A 19,457-nucleotide genomic window follows, 5' to 3' on the forward strand; every position below is an offset into this window, starting at 1 on the left:
TAAACGCAACCACACGACTATTTCCAAACATTATATTTCTGGAAACTACTTAGCAGACTGATGGGTGGAAAGATAACCAAATCGGATTGAAAGAGACTTGAAAAAGAAAAAGGCGCTATATCAAATATCTTTTGGATCGGATTGGATTGGATTGGATTGAGTTAAGATATGCGTAGAGATATAGTATTTGATGTGTTAAAAAAATCGACAGCTAATGTGGTCCAGGCCGAGGCCTTAGACATGACCACCATTTTAGGCTAGCGTGGAGTTTAAGTTCCAGTACTAAGACCCAATCTTATACATAAACAATCTCAATCTCATAATCATATCCGAAATGAAGACATTGGTTAATCACAAGAATAGCTGAAATACCTACGTGATGAAGGAAGCACTGGAAACCTTCCAAAGAACACACACGATGATAAGCATGGCTAGTAACTTCTTGATCATACCTTGGCAATCTGACTGTACATTGTCTCAAACATTCAAGTTTTATTTTTTTGACTAATACGGCCCTAAAATGAACCTGTTCAATAAACTCACCTTTGCTTGAATCCATGCACCCTATAAATGCTCTTTGCAGACGGCGTTTTATATAATCAGAATCTTCAGAATTTTTTTCCTCAAAATTGCCAGCCTGCATGAGTCGTTCAGTTTGTTATATCCTCCGGGATTTGATGAGCTAATATCCGTAATCAGCGTTTACTGGATTCTGTGGCTATTTTTGGCTTCAGAACAGCATCGTTCTACCATGCATCATCCATCGCACCATGCTTAAAGTCACACTTCTTTAAATAATATAGTGATGCACCTTAGAGTTCAAATGTTATAGAAAGTGCAAACTTTAATACGAGACTCCTTTGGAAGTGTTTTCATACACTCGCACACACACACACACACACACACGCACAACAGAACTTATGAGCTTCATCCAACATTCTCCATCCATTTAACAAATCCGAATATATACGAGGTATTTCCCATTGGCTTAAGTGGAACGTGTACCTGGGACTGGTTCAAATTTTTAAAGCAACGCACATCCCTTCCCCTTTCAGATTATCGACATAGGTCTACACATATTATCTTGTACATTTGTTGCCCTTCGCAAGCTGGAAACAGAGTTGTATTCTCTAATTCTTAGATCCATTTCGTCGAGGTCAAAAAGTAGCTGAACTCGCCAGCATCTACACAGCAACAGACCTTGTCCTTTTAATTTAGCGACTGTTTGTAAACACAACCCAAACACCAGTTGCACACCCTGGCCAAACCTTATCTTTGATCACAGCATCTTGGGATTCAACACTTGACACAACTGCTCAGTTGCGACAGACCTTCTCTGCGTCCAATCCAGAACGTAATCTCAGGTAGCGATTGGCCAACAATTGGCGCCAATCCAAAAACACCTTGTCATATCTGATCGCCTGTTTGCAGGTTTGACGAACAAACCCGCGGTATATGCCAGAGATTTAGTCATAGTTACGTTATGTTTTCTTTGGCTCCCTCAAGCTCCTGAAAACTTCCATGCAGAATTCAAGGACGTGTCTTTTTATTTATTTATAAAATAAAGAGAAATGGGACTGTTAAATTGAGACCGCAGCATTGAGGGGGAGAAGGGACCAATAGAAAGAACGGTAGACATTCAAGAGTATCTGAGAGGTTATGGAGAACAAAGTAAAACTTTACGTAAATTCCATTTTCAACTGTAATATACGAATGTTAGTAAAGACGTCTTGATGTTCCAATTGTACAAATTTATTGATTGAAATCAGTTGATTTGTTTGTTACATTTTCATTACTTGAGATGGGATCGGAAAGAAATGGAATTTAAAATAGGAAAGAAAAGGGAATTATCATACCTCATTCGATGTCTATAAAGTACAGGCGAATGTCGAAGAGTATACGTTATGCCACACATTACGTTGTCGATGTTTCATGAGGAAATCACCTCTCCTACACGGCCCACTTATCCCCTGACTCAAATCTTGGCAAGCGTTTAGGGTGAGCTGATATAACGTGGTTAACTTTCCTTAGCGTAAAGCATTTAAGTTTCGAAATATCAGGCTCGGAGCCTACGCCTATTACATGCAAGCATGTCTAGCATTACCTTCTCATGGAAGTTTCCATAAACGGTAGGCTGTAGGTACTACGAATCAACTTGATCAATGTAAGATCATCTCTACGAATTGGCGAATCAGATGCATGTGATACGATAGTCCTTACCTTCATCCTTATCTGTATTCCCCTTCAAACAAACTTCAAATTTAATTGTCCAACAACATGCCGATGAACCTTCATTGAATACAAGCACCTAGGACAGGCCTTATCAATATAGCAGAGATAGTAAAGAATATCATACCACTCATTTAGAACCATGCCACGTATATATTCAATTATGTTCGTAAAAACTTTGTGTGACGGATTATCATCATCAATTTTCGAGATATACTGTGGACGCAATCGTAAACGAAAGAATTGCATCGGCATTCAATCTCGAAGGATACCCTGTATGTACACGAAATGTTTTGATAGGCATTCAAACGTTTTAGTAATTGAAAGTGAAATAACTGACATGAAGGACATGTATACAAAAAAGAGACGATACATTTTTTGTTTGACTGTTCCCTCATGTCTTTGGTTGTTTACTTGCAGGAACGTCCCCTCAGCAGTAGTGACTCACCCCGAATCAGCACGGAGCTGAGACCTGTCCCTGCTCCACGTTTCTACAGTTCACCCTCCTCCTCCAGTCATTCACTCTCATCACTCGACGGCAACAATCAGTTGGCATCTCCCTGTACCAAGCAGAGCTCTCAAGCGACTTGCAGCCCGTCATCACTATCAGGATCATCCCATTCACCTACAGGGAGAGGCAGCCCTAACCACCATCACAGGGGACCCCAACTATCTCCCAAACACGGTTCCCATGGCAACTCATCATCTGTTGGAGTCTCTGGGTCGCATTGCAGCCAGGGAGGTGTCGTGGAGAAACCCCCGCGGACCAACGTCGGGGGATGCTCGCAAGACAGAAGCAGCAGCGGATCCCACGTCTCGCTCAGTCGAAACGCATCATCGCATCCGGGTCACTACAACCGAGACAGCACATCATCGACTACGAAGTCAGATTCACGGAAGGATGTACGCGCCATGTCCAACGGACATGCCTCCAAGGAGTTGAGGAACTCTGCCATCTCGCAGTCAGCGAAGGAAGGATGGTCGTCGTCGTCGGACAGGAGCAGCGGTACTTCGCAACAGGTCAAGGAATCCAGGAGCAGTCATCATAGTCCGTTGGTGCAAACCAACAGTATCGGAATGGAAGGGTGCAGCATGGGCGGGGCCCAAGGAGGGGCTGGAGGAGGAAGCGGAACCAATGGTAGTAGTGGTGGTAGTCTTTCCAAAGCGACCGGCCGTCTTCTCAGAAGCTCCCCTAGCAAGGATCAGCCTATACCTACACACGGTAAGCTTCTTTGTTTGGTATTCTGAGTAAAACACCAACCTTTAATGAATTTAAAGTCTGACACCGTGTATATGTCTATATTCGAGGTGTTATACAACTTTTCTCAGGTTATAACTTTGTTAGGCATGATAGTAGGAAATCGAAAAGAATGATAGTGACGCATAAAGTATCAAACTATTTGTAAAATTAAATATATTTATCGCCTTTCTGCATGGCATATTTATACCTCTAGGCCTATATCAATTTGCCATAAAGCGAACATAATGCCCACATGCTAATACCTCATATTTGCCACGTATTTGTTGACAGATTAACACAAGGTGGAGTGCAATAGTGCATTGATGTATTGGGCGTGGCACAGAGTCACAAAGATAGATCATGATTTGTACATGAACTTGGTACTGTCAAGACACAATGAACCCACAAAAGCAACACGGAGTTTACTAATTTGTGGTAATTCAATTCTCCTTTAAGTTTCTCTGACAAGACTTGTTGAACGCCTTGATGCATATGTCATCTCGTAATTGATTCAAGAGATAGTTTAGAAGCATTAAAGCAATCGAAGACATGCGATATGAATTTAGAAATAAAAAAAAAACAAGCGTGGATTACAAGAGGTCCCCGACCGACATGGAATGACATGTCAGATCGACAACACTCGGAATCTTTCAGGAACCGCGGAGTTCTTTGCATTGTCACGTGTAGACGTGTGACTCTGCGAAGCACTTGGAAGTCCCCGAACGTCAAGGAATGATTTGTTAGACCACGTACACAGTGAGGCTTTCGGGGGACTGCGGAGTTCTTCACATAGTCACGTGTTCCTCTCCAAGGGCAGGAAAGGGGCACGATGTGCAGGAGCATAGTGGGGGATTAGTGAGGGCAGGGCCGCCCCAAAACATTGCCGATAATGAACTTGCAAAGAGTGTGCTACCTTTTCGATCCTCCAACCAGTGCACCGTTTCAAAGTGACACATTGTAAATTAAATTATATAGAATAATATTGGTCGTCCCATGCACTATGCTTTATATCGTCTCCATGCCAAAGGAGATGGGTTCTTCTGAACATGGGTAACTTTAGGGGTCGACTTAATCATGATGATGCTGCATTCATTAGGGAGAAAAGAAAAGAGATGTAATTCTCTATTGACATGGGTCTGATTAAATTTTCTTAAAGGTCTGCCTAAAGTGTCCATAAAGCAACAACAACACAAACAGGATATGTTCACTCATATATCAAAAACTACCATCAATTGCCCAAAAGATCACAAAACATCAAATGTACCTTTTAAGAGATAACGGAATGCCTTTCGTGGCGCCCCAGAAAAAAGGGCTTAAGCTAAAGATTATCCAAGTAGGTTGAAAGAGTTCATCAGGTTTGGTAGAACCCGTGCCCTTGATTATCACAATAATGTTTACACTAAGGGGCCGATCATTATGATCAGTATATGATTTGTATGTTACCTGCTGGGGAGTAGAAGAAAATGGAGGTACCGAAAAAGGGAGGGAAGAAATGATGACTCCGGAAACAGTTCTTAATGTCAGTGGCAGGAGAAGAAGGATGGTTGAAGTCTAGAAGGAAGTTGATTGGTTGCAGCCCGTGTATGCAGCCGAGTGATGGCTAGGGTCACCCGTAGGTCACAAGCTTCAGAAAGAATTAAAATGTCTTATAATGTGTCAATTTGGTAAAGCCACATTATTATCGATATTATCGATATAAAAATGCTTCAAATTCATAACTTGTAGTTTGAAGAAACGATTCACAACTTAAAAAACTCTTCATTCGTTATATTGGCTGGTATTCTGACACAGGGGTAGCCAGGCCAAGGCTTGTATTATTATGTTATTTGTTGTGGGTTTTCTTTACTAGAGTCTAATGACGTCCAGCCATCATAAACTTTGAAGATGATGGAGAAGAAGATCATTCCAACTTATTTACTCTTCTTTTTTTTTTGTTATTACCAGCATAAAATGATAGAAAGTTCAATTCCGTAAGAGTAAAATGAGAAGCGCTTCAACGTGTCTTTGCATAAAAGTGGATGTCTGAAATACTAAATAGAATGATTCATTGACACACATCATCCTCATTCAGTATCGATTCGGTTTTATTGCATTGTTGATCTATACAATGAAAGATGGTTTAACATATCAAAAGCATAGAATCATGCTTGCATTTGAACCAACCGCACGCACTGCGATTTTCATATAGGACTCTTACTTTGGCCTCTTCTCCAAATCCACATAATGCTCTGATATAAGCTTGCTAATTGGCATAGATATATATTCTTGTAAAATTGTAATCTTTCTCTTTGATTGTGTTCTGTTGAGACGGAATATTCTCTGTAACATCAAATGTGAATGTTATCCTTGGTCAAGAATCTGGTGCCCCTCTGCATATTCTGACTGAAGTATCAATTCCTGATGTTACAATCGCCTTTTCACAAATAATATTGGCTAGAGACTATATACATGATTATGTGTGACACTTGCATCAGCAACATTTACTCCGGACTTTATTTCATCAAAAGTATAGGGTTAGGGTTGTGATTTAGTTTTAGGCTAGGTTTAGGTTTAGGGTTATGTATAGCCCAGGGTTGAAATAAGGTGTTTTGTTTCGTAAATAGAAAACTAACCATGAAGCAACTGTCGCAAGAAAGTGGGTCATACAACCCGAGTGCAAGCAAAGTCGATCTTTAAGTTTTAACGCATGTTCTACAAGTAGTTTCCAAGGAACATGTGACAAGTCAATCACTTTTTTTTCCATGAAGTGAGGGAAAATTCTCTTAAGCAATCGTCTGTTATCTCGCATTATTCCTTTCTTTACAATAATTGTCCCATGATCTCTAAGGAGGCTCTATCTTTCATGTTTTCCATCAAACGGTTGTTTAATATAACCCTAGAGGGTTGTACCAGGTGCATCTTAATTCAAACCAGGCACCCCGTGAAATTGTATACTGCGCGTCCAATCTTTGGATGTTCCCGCGTGGAATAGGGGCTGACAGGTTTGAAGGGGGGCATGACCGTAACTCCCTTTAACGCTCAATCGAAAAATTGGAGAAGGAGAGATTGAGGGATAAATAGACAGATAGAGAGAGGGGAGAGAGAGAGAGGGGTGGGAATGAGAGAGGGGAAAAGAAGAGAGAGAGAGAGAGAGAGAGAATATAAAGAGAGAAGGAAGAGATAAAGAGCTGGAGACGGAGAAAGTGCTTAAGATATTGTGAAGAGAGGTGGGAAAAGAGATATAAAAAAAGATGGGGAGATAGATAATAGGTACAGATTATGATAGTAAAAAGAAGAGAGGGAGAGAGAGAGAGAGAAAAAAAAAGAGAGAGAGAGAGAGAGAGAGAGAGAAGGGGAGAGGAGGGCAAGAGGTGAGGAGAGTGACTGATACAGCTGTATAATTATGCTTCAAGCGAAATATGACGATGACACCATGAAAGTTTGGGAGAAAAGAAAAAGAAGAAAACCCGTGTCACGTGGAAATGTATGCACCGTATTTTGTTTGCACCGTTACGCATCGCACTCTTAGGGCATCTGTCGTTTAGGCTCATGTCATGAAGTAAGAGACTCGTGGGGATTGTGACTCAGGTTGATTCTTAGCCTGCCAACACTTATTCTTTAACCCCTCCCCTCCCCTCCCCACCCCTCCCCTCCCCTCAACAAAAAAATGATGTGAGGACTGAGAGTTTTCTTTCGTTTTTGGCGTGCGAAGGTGGGAGTTATTGACGACCCCGAACTGACTCTCAGTTTTCTATAATATTACACATAAATGAAAACGATATTACTGCACCTCCGAACAAACTGATTAAATAATTTCTTCCAAATTATGATGGCCATTTCAGTAACAAAATTAGACAGTGAATGTGTAGACTTCATGAACATACCCTGTTTTGCAAGACGATCTCAAAGACTTTCTAGAAATTAAGCACTTTGAATCATAGGCTTGTCCATCAGTCATCACCTTATGAAACGTGCAATTTTTCAGTGGCATATGTCATAATCCGAACGCGATGTAATTATATGAGTGATACTCTCGGGTGTTGACATTGCCATTGTGTTTATTTCTCGAAAGTCTTTGCAATCCTGTTTCGTGGGGAACACTAGAAAAACTAGTGTTTTGTCCTCCGTGTATAATGTTCCTGCAAGTTATCACGTTGCTTACGACCGAGTTGGGAATAAACGATTGCGAGGTTATGGGGGACGAGATGAAGCAATGTTTAGGGGGACGGCGAGAGGGGAAAACTAGTCAGGAAATTAGACATACTATGACTCAGTCTCAAATTTTCCTAGGGTCATCGAAAGTTCGACTCAGATTCACATGTATTGTTTTGTCCCACTCGTGCGTTTCAATCAACTCACTTAAAGAACGAGAATTGAATCTTTAACCTACAATTCAGTTGTCATCGTATTCATAGAATTTGGCCAGCATAATATGCTGTTCCAAAAATTCTCAGTCTCTTCTCCCACTCTAATTCATTCCTCCTCTTCAATTCTTCATCTCTCTTTGCTTATCATTTATGTTTCAATAGTTGAGAGCTGGGGGTAAGAATATGGGCCTACTTTTCTTTCAATTCGCATCATACTACAAACTAAAATTGATTAAACTATTTAGATATAATATGATTACAAGTTGTCATGCTCTTCTCTAAGGCACACGATCATTTATCCTCATCATTAAACATTGCCTATTTAACCGAGTTGAATTTGTCCGCCCTAGCAATATGCCCTGTAGCCCACAAATTTAGAATAGCTACTTTTTACCTCTTTAATGAAATAATTGTGAAAACGTGGTTTATTCTTTATATATCAATTCAATATCATCTCAGAACTTTGACCAGTCTACAACGAGTCTTAGAGTTGAGATAAGTTATTCTTACGGTATGGGTAACATTATCCCTTAAACGACAATCATAAGGTGATTAACCAGTAATTTTTAGGATAGGCTAAATCCCCTTCTATCTCCACGGTTACAGACAAGCATAACAAACTCGAGTTTATGTTTGCCGAGACGGTATTAGGACCTGTTAATAACATGTGATTTTTAATGTACAGATGGCAGACACCCTCAGTATTAAAGGGAAGATGACGATGTTTTGTTCTGCTTGCATTTATGAATAATAAGCAGACATTTCAGATTTGGATCTTCAGCATTATTTTGTTCTTAGCTAAGACTGTATTAGGTATTCCTACAAAACGGGTGGAACATGCAGGTGCTATATGTACATATACTCTTATGAACAGAGCTGTAAAAAGCCAGCACCGGGGAAGTACGTAGGCCTATTAGACCAGGGTCCGGTATTACAAGGAGTTGATATCAATCACAACTTATTTGTGATTGATATCAAACCCAACTATGTACATAAGAGATGGGAGACTGCAAACTTAATTATATATGATTGAATGGAGGACTTGATATTGATTCGGATCAATATCACCTCTTTGTAAGACGGGGCCCAGACTTACACATGGTAATTTGTTAATGATATTGTCTCTGGTAGTCATCTGCATGCGGGTTTTCGTAACAATTTCCATTCCGAAGCGCATTTTCTTACTGGAGACACTAAACGCTGTAAATAAAAAGATTAGGAATACCAATATAATTTATAATACATTAAGAAATCAAAATGATGTAATAAAAACAATATAACGTCGGATAAAAGAATCACATTAATTTCTTACGAAAAGTAAGAAAGAAGGGAGACGAATAACAGATGAGCGAGTTTTTAGCAAAAACGTGTGTTTTAACATGTTTCTTGAGGTATGTTAAGATCCCTCATTCTTGGAAAAATTGTGTAGATTGTATCATCAAAGTATTCAAAATACATTAACCCACTTGTGTCATTGCTATTGATTCGTAATCTTAATATTCAGTTGCAAAAACATTGAAACAAAAAACTAAAAACACTTCGATTTCAAACAGGGTACGGTGACATTGGACTTATCCAGACAAGAATCCGTTTAAAGCGAATGTTGAGAGTCCAGTTAACTCGTTGCCTGCTGAAACCTTTTGGAACATGTAACAAACCCAAGTGAATGAGAGAAGTCAGTTGTCAATGGGTTAAATTATTGTTCCTAGATGGTATGCTTGAATAAAAGTTAGGAGGCCCGTTTTTTATGATACAGATCTCCGTGGTCTGTTGTCTGGACTAATCACCTGTGGACCTTAAGCCAGACAGTCTTAATGGTCAGGTAGAAAGTGGCGTAGCGTGCCTTACAGACATTGATGGAGGGGGGGGGGTACTGGTATCATAAGGGGCATTAATTTTATTCGGTGGATAAATACAAGGCAATAAGACTATTGATTAAGCGAAGTATGCAAGAGGGGTGTGTAAATTTTCTTTCTTCTTCTTATCACATTTCCTCCCTCACCACCCCCTCTCTCTCTCTCTCTCTCTCTCTCTCTCGCTCTCTCTCTCGCTCTCTCTCTCTCTCTCTCTCTCTCTCTCTCTCTTCTCATATTTTAAGCCATTCAGTTAAAGGAGCACGTGTCCCATGTTCCCCGTAACTACCCCATTGGTCAGGTATACCCTGTCATACCTGTGTGTACCTGTCTACCTCTGGTCAGACGACCAAGGGACCGATCAAAAGTCACCTGACGATATCTAAATGTTTGGCTACTTTGACGCGCCATATCGACTTCCATGAAATCTCAACCCCTAGTGCATTATAAGTCTACCTCTCTTTCGATCTGTATTTTTCTAGTTTAGTGTCTGTTTTTAATTCTCTCTTTCGTTTTGTTTTCTATTACTTCTATCTGTATTCCTTTCTTTTCCCACTTCACCTTCGCCTAAGCCTACCATTTTCTTCCTTTTCCGTCTCTGGTTAGTTGACCTTTATTCTTCCTCTCTTAAGGCACTCTTTTTTCCATATTTTTCTTCCTCAAGGCGTAGTAACGTTTAACTTTGAAGAAAAAATGTATAAGCTATAAAGAAGAATTAACACTTAAATTACCTGTTGTAGCCGCGTTTGACCACCATCACAAGCAATGTGAGATTTGAATACCTGTTTGCGTTCTAGGTCAAATTTCCTCTCAGGAACTCGTGTGGTTTTCTTTCTTGATTTCTTTCCAACACCTCTTTGTCTTGCATTGTCTAAGAACCTACCAAACTTCACACAAGATTAGCCATGCAATATTTGTATTACCTGTGACCTCATTTTGAAAACGCATTTTTAAAGAACACATTGAGTCAGAGTTGATTTTTATGTTTTCTATGTTTTATTTAAAAAAAGAACAATACACAAATCATTGTTTTTCCCTAACAAGCCTTAGGGACGGCATAAACAATGAAGTTCATGGAAATTAGCATTTGTCAGCCACTTAGATTCAAAACTTAAGATAAAAATCGCCATTAAACTACCATATCAACATGTAGCACGAACAGCAACGTCTTCATTATTTTGTGATGTATGTTTATTCATATGAGTTTTCTATGACTTGATAAGAATACGACAACAATATGGATAGCGAAAATAATGTCAACTTACAATGTCATATTTGTTTGTTCATGATACTGATGAAACTGATGCAAATAAGTACCGTTTAAACCAATCATGGTAATGATTACTTTTTAGTGAATCTACTTTCTCGCTTACTTTTTAGTGAATCTACTTTCTCGCTTACTTTTTAGTGAATCTATTTTCTGTGATGACAGAAAACATTAATTTATGATTGATTTCTAATGTTCTCCATCTCATTTCGTTTTACAGTGACGCAGCCGTGGTATTACGGTCGGATGCTGAGACAGGAGTGTGAATACCTGATGCTTTCACAGGGGAAGTCGAAGCAGTACTTGGTCCGGGATAGCTCTCACAGGGTAAATCTAACGCTCTCATTACCATTACCCCCAAATCTCGGAGTAACCCTAAATAGTATCCTTGCAACTTGAGGTTGATTGAAATATAAGACCTGGGGGTGTTTCATAAAGCAGTTCGTAAAGTCACGCATGACTTTACGAACGATTTATATATGAAAAGCCAAATGGAATGCTCAATCATTATTAAACTGCATCAACTAAAGTTGATTGTGCAGGTGTAGATTAACATCTTTAACATAACAAACATTTTTAATACAAAGTATATTTTCGGCCATAATTTAATTGAGGTTATGGGAAATATAGTCAAACTTTTTTAAAACACCAGGAACAACTTTGGGCATTCTGTCTGGCACTTCATATTCAAGTCGTTCGTAAAGTCATGCGTAACTTTACGAACAGCTTTATGAAACACCCCCTGTCGGACTATTCTTACGTTAAGAAGCTGATGTTGGTGAATGGTATAGGTTACTCTGGAACAGGGGTGGATACGTGATTCTGTAAAATGGGCGCACACAATAATTATCCCCCTTTTTTTCAGATCATTCTGTTTCCTTTTGAATTCTAATGTGAAAGAAAAGGAACGCAATGGGGATGGAGGACATTAAAGGCCTAATCGAGTTTTTAAAGGAGGGAGAGCAAGGGTCGGTTGTGCCTTGTCCTGGAACGCATTAATTCTTAATGAAACGAGAGTTTGTATCGAAAAGACAATCCGATACAAAATTGATTTAATGGGACACAGTCATGCGAAGGAGGATAGACAGAGGAAAGGAATTTGGAGGGAAAATGAGCTTAAAGAATTTCAACACGTCTTGATACAAAGAAAATGGATCTTTCTAATACGCTCCCAACAAAATTTTCTTTTTAAATTGTTGTCTCTATTTTTAGGCTGGAGATCTGATGCTGTCTGTGCTGTACGGATCCAAGGTCCACCATTACGTCATCCAGACCACTGACGATAAGAAGTTCCAAATCGCTCATCATGATTTCGACTCCGTGGAGGCCATCTTGGATTTCTACCACAAACACGTGATCATGTACTCGCCGCATCAAGAGTCAGTCTATCTCGGCGAGCCGTTCATCTTCAGACGACGATAACGGCCGTTTCTTGAGGATGTCCAGGTCCTTCTAGCCTAGACTAGCCCGACTATGATCCCGTTATCACCCATGGCAGTATAGCACTGGTGGTTCCTCCAAAAATCTGGACCCTGATTCCTTTTTATGACAGAATAAATTGTATTCCTGAACTTCATGATCATGTATTATAACATAACGCCATCATGTTTCTGGAGAAAGTCCAATCTTCGCAAGCCCATGCAGCCCAATATCGACTCCATACTTGGATCTTCATATTGAACTTAACGGAAGAACCCTTGATTCAACGAGAACTCTATAGACCCTGGCCTTTTAACGGCAAAATTAGGTTCTTAAAGATTATGATCAAGATTAGACAATAATTGCGGGAAATGTAATAGTCTGTTTCTTTAGAAAGTCTGAACCCTACTAGCCTAGCCTAGTTGACTTTAATTCCATTCGCGAATAATCCTACTAAAAAGCGGTAGGCAGTTCAACTAGCAGTTCTTCAGGAACTCTTGACCATGATTCCTGGTAAGGATTGCGACGGAGCAAATGTTATTGATTAAACCGCTCTGATCTTGCGGGATTAGTCTAAAGATGTCCGTTCGCCAACATAATCTTCACAAATTTAAGAATTTATCGTATAGTAGGGCCTAAGGAAATGCTGTATAGTAGGCACTATATACAAACATGTTCGCTAAATAGCTGTGTGATTTTGTATTGTATTATACGTGTATTGAGAAAAACAAAGTGCAAAAATATTTTTATCAACTTCAAGAATTACCTTTTTAAAAAATTGTAAATTTTATGAGATTCTGTATAAAACGACGATTTTTTATCAAATAGATATAATTCTGTAAATAGAAAAGATATATAACAATATGAAATATATGATGGTCTGAAGTGATCTCCGAATATGGTAAAAGAATGAAGTTGCATGAATGAATATGATTTTAACAAATGAATATGTACCTTCTGTTAGTTTCATGACCATGCATGCAATATTAATGTTTATTTAATTTGAAAATTAGGCACCTCCAATCAAATAAAAAGAAACAATTGACATTAAAACAAGAAGATAAGGTTTAATATTATTTTAAAGTAGTTATGTAAATAAGAGATGGTTTTCAGAACTTGTTTGTGACTGATAGTACAATCGCATTTTCCTGTTGTTTTGGAAATATAATGTTGATCGACCAATATGGGAATATATAGAGAAATGCCGAAATCGTTAATCATTCTTTAAATTTAATAACAACTTCATAATTATATCAGAATTTAGTGCAATCGAGTAACTTGAAGATCAGCCTTGCAAGGGTTGAACATTAATACCTAATCATGTATAGTAATTTATAACATGAAAACTAGCCCCTGGTCTCATAACTTTATTTGGTATCTGTTTTTTGGAACATTTTTAACGAGATGGCTATAGGTTCGTCATAAGCTTCCTAAAGGATTTTAAAAGAAACGTGTCTAAGACACATGTTAAGATGTTAGCTTGAAAAGGAGAGCGTTGCACAGTTCCAAGAGGAAAGAAAACGGTAGAGAATTTGAGCAGATTATGTTGATGATCTATCACCGTGAAACCTAAAAGATAGGTAGTCATGATTATGACGTCATAGTGATTGGTGTTTTCTGTCTTATTCATGGAACCGTGCATTGCTATGACTTTGAAGATTGAGGAAATAATAAAGTAAAACTAAGCAAGGACATTGGCGGATCAACGAGGGTGGGGGTAATATTGTATTGCCCCATTTCATTACTTCTTGACCAAACAACATGGATTCCAAGAAGAAAAATTGCCCCGTGTTGCCCCCTTCATCTTCATGACTAGTCTGGGTGAATGTAAAGAAGTGTAAGGTTTCGACATCTCTACTTGCGTATAAGTGCACACAATCAAAAGGGTGCGAGTCTGGAGAGAAGGGGTTTTTGGGGGGCTGAATTCTTTAAATAATAAATATGCATGAACAAAATACCAGCATACTATTTAGTACTACGTCTAGTTCCTTAGTTCTATGTATTGGATCCGCGAATATTCGGTAAATTGGCCTGTGAAAGAAAACCAAGAAAAATTGGTGTATATAAATCGCCGTATTAAACAATATCAATATTCCTTTAATCCTTTACGTAGCAATTGTGATTGGCATTTTGAGTAAAGTAAGGAATCGGACTTAAGTTGAAATCAACCACAGGGGAATTTTGTCGGAGAACCCGACGTTTAAGGAATAAAAAAAGATGACATCCTCTTTACACAATGTAACATCTACGTTAGATATGAACGTACAGGGGTAACCGGAAGTTTCCTTTTTATTTGCAAATATTTCTTCCCCGAACGTTAAAGCCTAGAAAGAGATTGAAAATACATATCTTTCATACTAGTTGTTTCATGAGCTTGGTTATCTTGATATTTCCTTAATTAAAGGTGTATAAAGAATATGAGGGGGGTGGGGAATCATCTTTTTGCTACATAGTGCAGGAGCAATATATAGTTTAAGAACTTGGGTTACGATCGAGTTTTAAGTTAGGTTTCGGTTTAGTATTGTGTTCGGTCTTGTGTTGAAATTAGGTATTCAATTTGTGTTAGAAGTTTGCTGTGGAATAATCTTCACTGCTTCACGATCGTGTCGTACTGTCGATAATTCATAGGTCTAAATATGTTGTCTACGAATTATTTTTATTACTTGTTCCTTGGATATATTTTGTATTCGCATGTATTTCTTGAAAGATTGTTTGTCTATTAGGCCTTCTCAGGCAAAGAGATGGACTGTTTATACTTCATAGCAATTAAAACACGTTGATTGATTATCTTATCGTAAATGTAACTAAACTTGTGTACTATTTAGAACGGAATGCACTTCCCTTAGCGCTGTCATACCAACTGCGAATATGGTGTGTATGTATTGCATTAAGTGGTACATATTTCGCTAACTTGGTTGAAAATTTGTGTGATTTAAGATTTTGTAATCCCCCTGTGATATGCTATTATGATTCATATTAGTGCAATGAATGAATAAATAAAATGTTATTTCTTAGAAAATAATTGTCGGTTTTATATTTATGTGAGTCTGGTTCATAACGTAACACAACAAAATGATATGCGCCGAAACTCATCTTCACCATTCTCTCTCTCTCTCTCTCTCTCTCTAGTATATATCTTTCTTTATCATCTCACTCTCTATCTCTCTCTCTTATCTCCCTCTATTATCTCTATCTCTCCCTCTCTATTATCTCTCTATCTATCTCTCTATCCCATCTCTCCCTCTCTCTTTCTTGTCCCTCTCTATCTCTCTCTCTCTTTCTACAACTCCAAGTTTTCTCTTCTACTGAACAACTACCATTATCAGACAAACATAAACAAAAGAAAATAAACAACAGAAAACCACAAATGACATTTCAAATACAGTTCAAAAGTCAATTTTATTTCATATATTAATTTGGCATGATAAAAAAATGCACTGCATTCTGTTTTTCACCTTATTGGCAAAATATTCTAGTTTATTTGAATACATGTAATTACAAAATAACAAATTTCACATTCAATCTCCAAAATACAAATTCAAAATATTTCAAACATGCTTATCACAAACAACATAGTCACTGTTATTGCCAAACAGGTATAAAAAAACCACAATTTCTGTTGTATACATATTTACAGAATTTCACAACCTGAAGCATGCAAATGGAATGGCTAAACATATTAGTACAAAATATCAACAACCTTTGACATCTATAAACAACTCTTCACATTCAGAAAGTTCGTGGAAAATGCAAGTGATTTTTCTTATTACCCGAATGGAAACGATATCCTCTTTTTTTGAAGCCTCAAGGGTTTTAACTCTGTAAAATAATTTGAGTTTTAAATTCTAATAATGCCCTTCTGGCTCCAACCAGATAATATATCCTATCAAGTATCAATTCATATTCATACGTTTTACATTCTAGATTATTCATATATTGAAATATCAATTTGGAAGATATAAATTCAATGCTTTTAGTTGACGGTGTACAGTTAACAATTGAATTATTCATACCCCTTGTAAATTTGTGTTTTTTTTGTGTGTGTGTGTTTGTTTTTCACAACTCAAGAATAAAAGGTGGATTGATTGAATTATGGCCTTTGTTGAATACTGTGAGATGTAAGCTTTAATTTGTCACATTCTCAAAAAGAAACCTGGACAAGTTAATTTTTTCACACGCTTTAACAATTACAAAACTTGTTATCAAGGGTATGAATAATTTAATTGTAAACCATATTTCTTACATTCTCCGTGCATCTTCTTATGGAAATAGTCACATTTATTGAACACCTTCGAAATGAAATTTAAAAAAACACGATGACAAGGACGTTGGACGAAAAGTAAAATCAACTCACAGGTCATTTCAAAACCCTGATGTATTACCTATACAGAAATCATGTTTGAATTACATACAGTATGTCAACGCAAATTAGATGATGCACAATTAAGGCTATTCAAATTGCCAAACGTTGCTAATTTAAAATCGTTGCAATTATGTTTTCAAAACAAGGATAAAACTTGGAAGCAGATGGACGGTAGTGAAAGTCGGGATGCAGCTGTAAAAGAAGATGTGTATGATAGATCTACATGTACTAGTAATGGCAGAGATGGGGAAGGTAGTTGGGGCAAGCACTCAACAAACTAAGAATTAAAGGTGCACAAAGGGTGCAAAAATTCAGGAAAAAGTGCAATGTGTAGCAAACTCTGTAAAAGGTACAATATTGTACCCTTTTGGGTAATTTCAACAAGAAATTTAAAGAGGGTACAAACTTGTACCTTTTGTTTGTCTCAAACGTAAGCTGTGTTATAACTAAGAGTCTTTTGCGTGTTGTCCTTTTAACTAATTATTCAAGTTTTTTATTGAATGTAATATTTGACCTACTTTTGTAATAACATGTTCGTTTGCAAACTATTTAGTCTCATAAATGAACTGTAATTTGGAGGACAATTTGGAACGTTTTGGCGGAAAGACTGTTAACTTCACCCGTCTAAACATCATTGGCCAATGTACATGATAGATGCAAAATGCCCACAAAAATACTGAACATGAAGTTAAATAGGGTCAGTTTCTGCAACAGTATTTCCTGTAGAATAGCATTTTACCACTTTAACACATGCTAAACATGATTGGCAGATCAAAACACAAATGGTTCTGATGTGCCCAGTGATGTATGCAGCGATGCAAGCTTGGAGACTGTACAAGTAATGGATACATCTAGTAGCAGCTGAATGGATGAGGAGGTCAATGGCAACATAACAAACCCACTGTTCCCAAGGACAAACCACGGCTCTCAAGGACAGGACAGGAAGACTCAAGCAAGGTAAGAAATTATAAGTATCAAGACTTTGGGACAACAAAAATTTTTTAAGATATTCAGTCTGAGTATGATGATATTCATATTTTGCAAGTCCATACTCAATTGTATTAAAATCAGTATTACAGTGAAATGCTAATAAAAATGTATAATATTTAAGATATCATTTATATGAAATGATAAGTAGTAAATAGCAAGGGACCCAGTGTACTTCTCCTGCAAGTGACTGTATTATAATCTAACAAACTATTACCGGTGACTGAAAAAATAAGTTTCCTCAGAGTTAGATAACCATGAAAAAAGCGTAAACTTTAATCATCAAAACCAACATGAATAAGTTTCTTTAGAATAATAGAATGAGAGACCACATCAAACATAACCATCAACCTTATTTGAGGTCAATACTTTATTTATGTAGTAATTTGTTGTAAATGTTTCTTCATCCTCTTCTCCCGATATGCCACGACTTGCTAGAGAAGCGGCAATGAGATGCTTATGTAACACAGAGAAAAGTTGCCGGTGTAAAAGAAAAACGAGGCACCCGACACGCATTTGCCATCAACACAGAAGAAACCTTGCCGACGATGAGGGAGTTTTAGAACAGTTTTTATCTAGTAATTTGTTGTTAATGTTTCTTCATCCTCTTCTCCAGATATGCCACGACTTGCTAGAGAAGCGGCTATGAGATGCTTATGTAACACACAGAAAGGTCGCCGATGTAAAAGAAAAACGAGGCACCCGACGCGCATTTGCCATCAACACAGAAGAAACCTTGCCGACAATGAGTGAGTTTTAGAACAGTTTTTATCTAGTAATTTGTTGTTAATGTTTCTTCATTTTCTACTCCAGATAATTATGCCACGTCTAGCCCGGGAGCCAGCCATGCGATGCAGATGTAACACACTAAAACGCAAGAGGTGCAAACGGAGAACCACGCACCCTACCCGCGTTTGTACACAGCATAGACAGAGCCTTCCCGATGGATGGCATAAACCTGCTTTTCAATTTTCTGTAATTGGTTTCAAATGAAGATTCAAATTTTGGGGAAATGTTTAACGATACATAAGCTAAACAAGCTCAATTGAAAATACATTCTAAATGTGAGTGAGTTTTGGCACCTGGTGTCACAATACTTCTTCATGCCCAGGCATTGTTAAGAGGAATAACATAGACCCCTAGATCTTAAATGGTGTTCTTCCCGATGAGAATTATTATAGATATAGATTATTTTTCTCGTAATCTACACCATAATCAGAATTACATGTTCTCATGAATTTTTGTCAATGGCGCAACAAATACGAAACTGGCGGCCCTATTTCATAATGGGCACTCTCCATCCAGTGCCCTCAATAGCATGGAGATGGAGCTACAGATGGGAGGATCTAGAGGGGTATGCCACCAGATGTGCGGATCGTGCCTGGTTTCCGGATCTCCAGTTTTGTTACAGGCTATACTACAATATTTTTAACAAATCTTATGGATCGTCTGATGGCATCGACATGATACAAGCCATTGATGAAAAAATCATCTCAAAATACAATGAAGAATGTGGCACAGTCTGTGCAAAAATGAACCAAACAAGTGATAATCAGCTACCGATCGCAATCTGCACTCCAATGATGAAACAGGTGCATAACACCTTAAACGTTCTATTACATAGAAAGGGGGTAAGAAGGTCTGCTTTTTTATTGTTATTTTGTATTTATCTAAAGAAAAAATAAATCCCCAAGAAGTGTTGTAAATATGTTGCATATGTTTTGTTAAGTTGATATACTATTGTCCCTGATTC

The 19,457-nt window shown here is 38.0% G+C and overlaps 1 protein-coding gene across 1 annotated transcript in view; it reads left to right on the plus strand.

The window, feature by feature from the left end:
* The window catches only part of LOC764376 (probable GPI-anchored adhesin-like protein PGA55), a 44,530-nt gene extending 32,140 nt beyond the window's left edge, over positions 1-12,390 (plus strand). Inside the window, exons 6-8 of the mRNA XM_011678074.2 lie at positions 2,650-3,451; positions 11,156-11,262; positions 12,148-12,390. Coding sequence (XP_011676376.2) covers positions 2,650-3,451; positions 11,156-11,262; positions 12,148-12,357 — 1,119 coding nt within the window. The 3' untranslated portion in view covers positions 12,358-12,390. The remainder of the gene's footprint in view (positions 1-2,649; positions 3,452-11,155; positions 11,263-12,147) is intronic.
* Positions 12,391-19,457: the final 7,067 nt, after the last annotated feature.

Source organism: Strongylocentrotus purpuratus, unplaced genomic scaffold, assembly GCF_000002235.5.
Source record: "Strongylocentrotus purpuratus isolate Spur 01 unplaced genomic scaffold, Spur_5.0 spur5_scaffold_2, whole genome shotgun sequence".
NCBI lineage: Eukaryota > Metazoa > Echinodermata > Echinoidea > Camarodonta > Strongylocentrotidae > Strongylocentrotus > Strongylocentrotus purpuratus.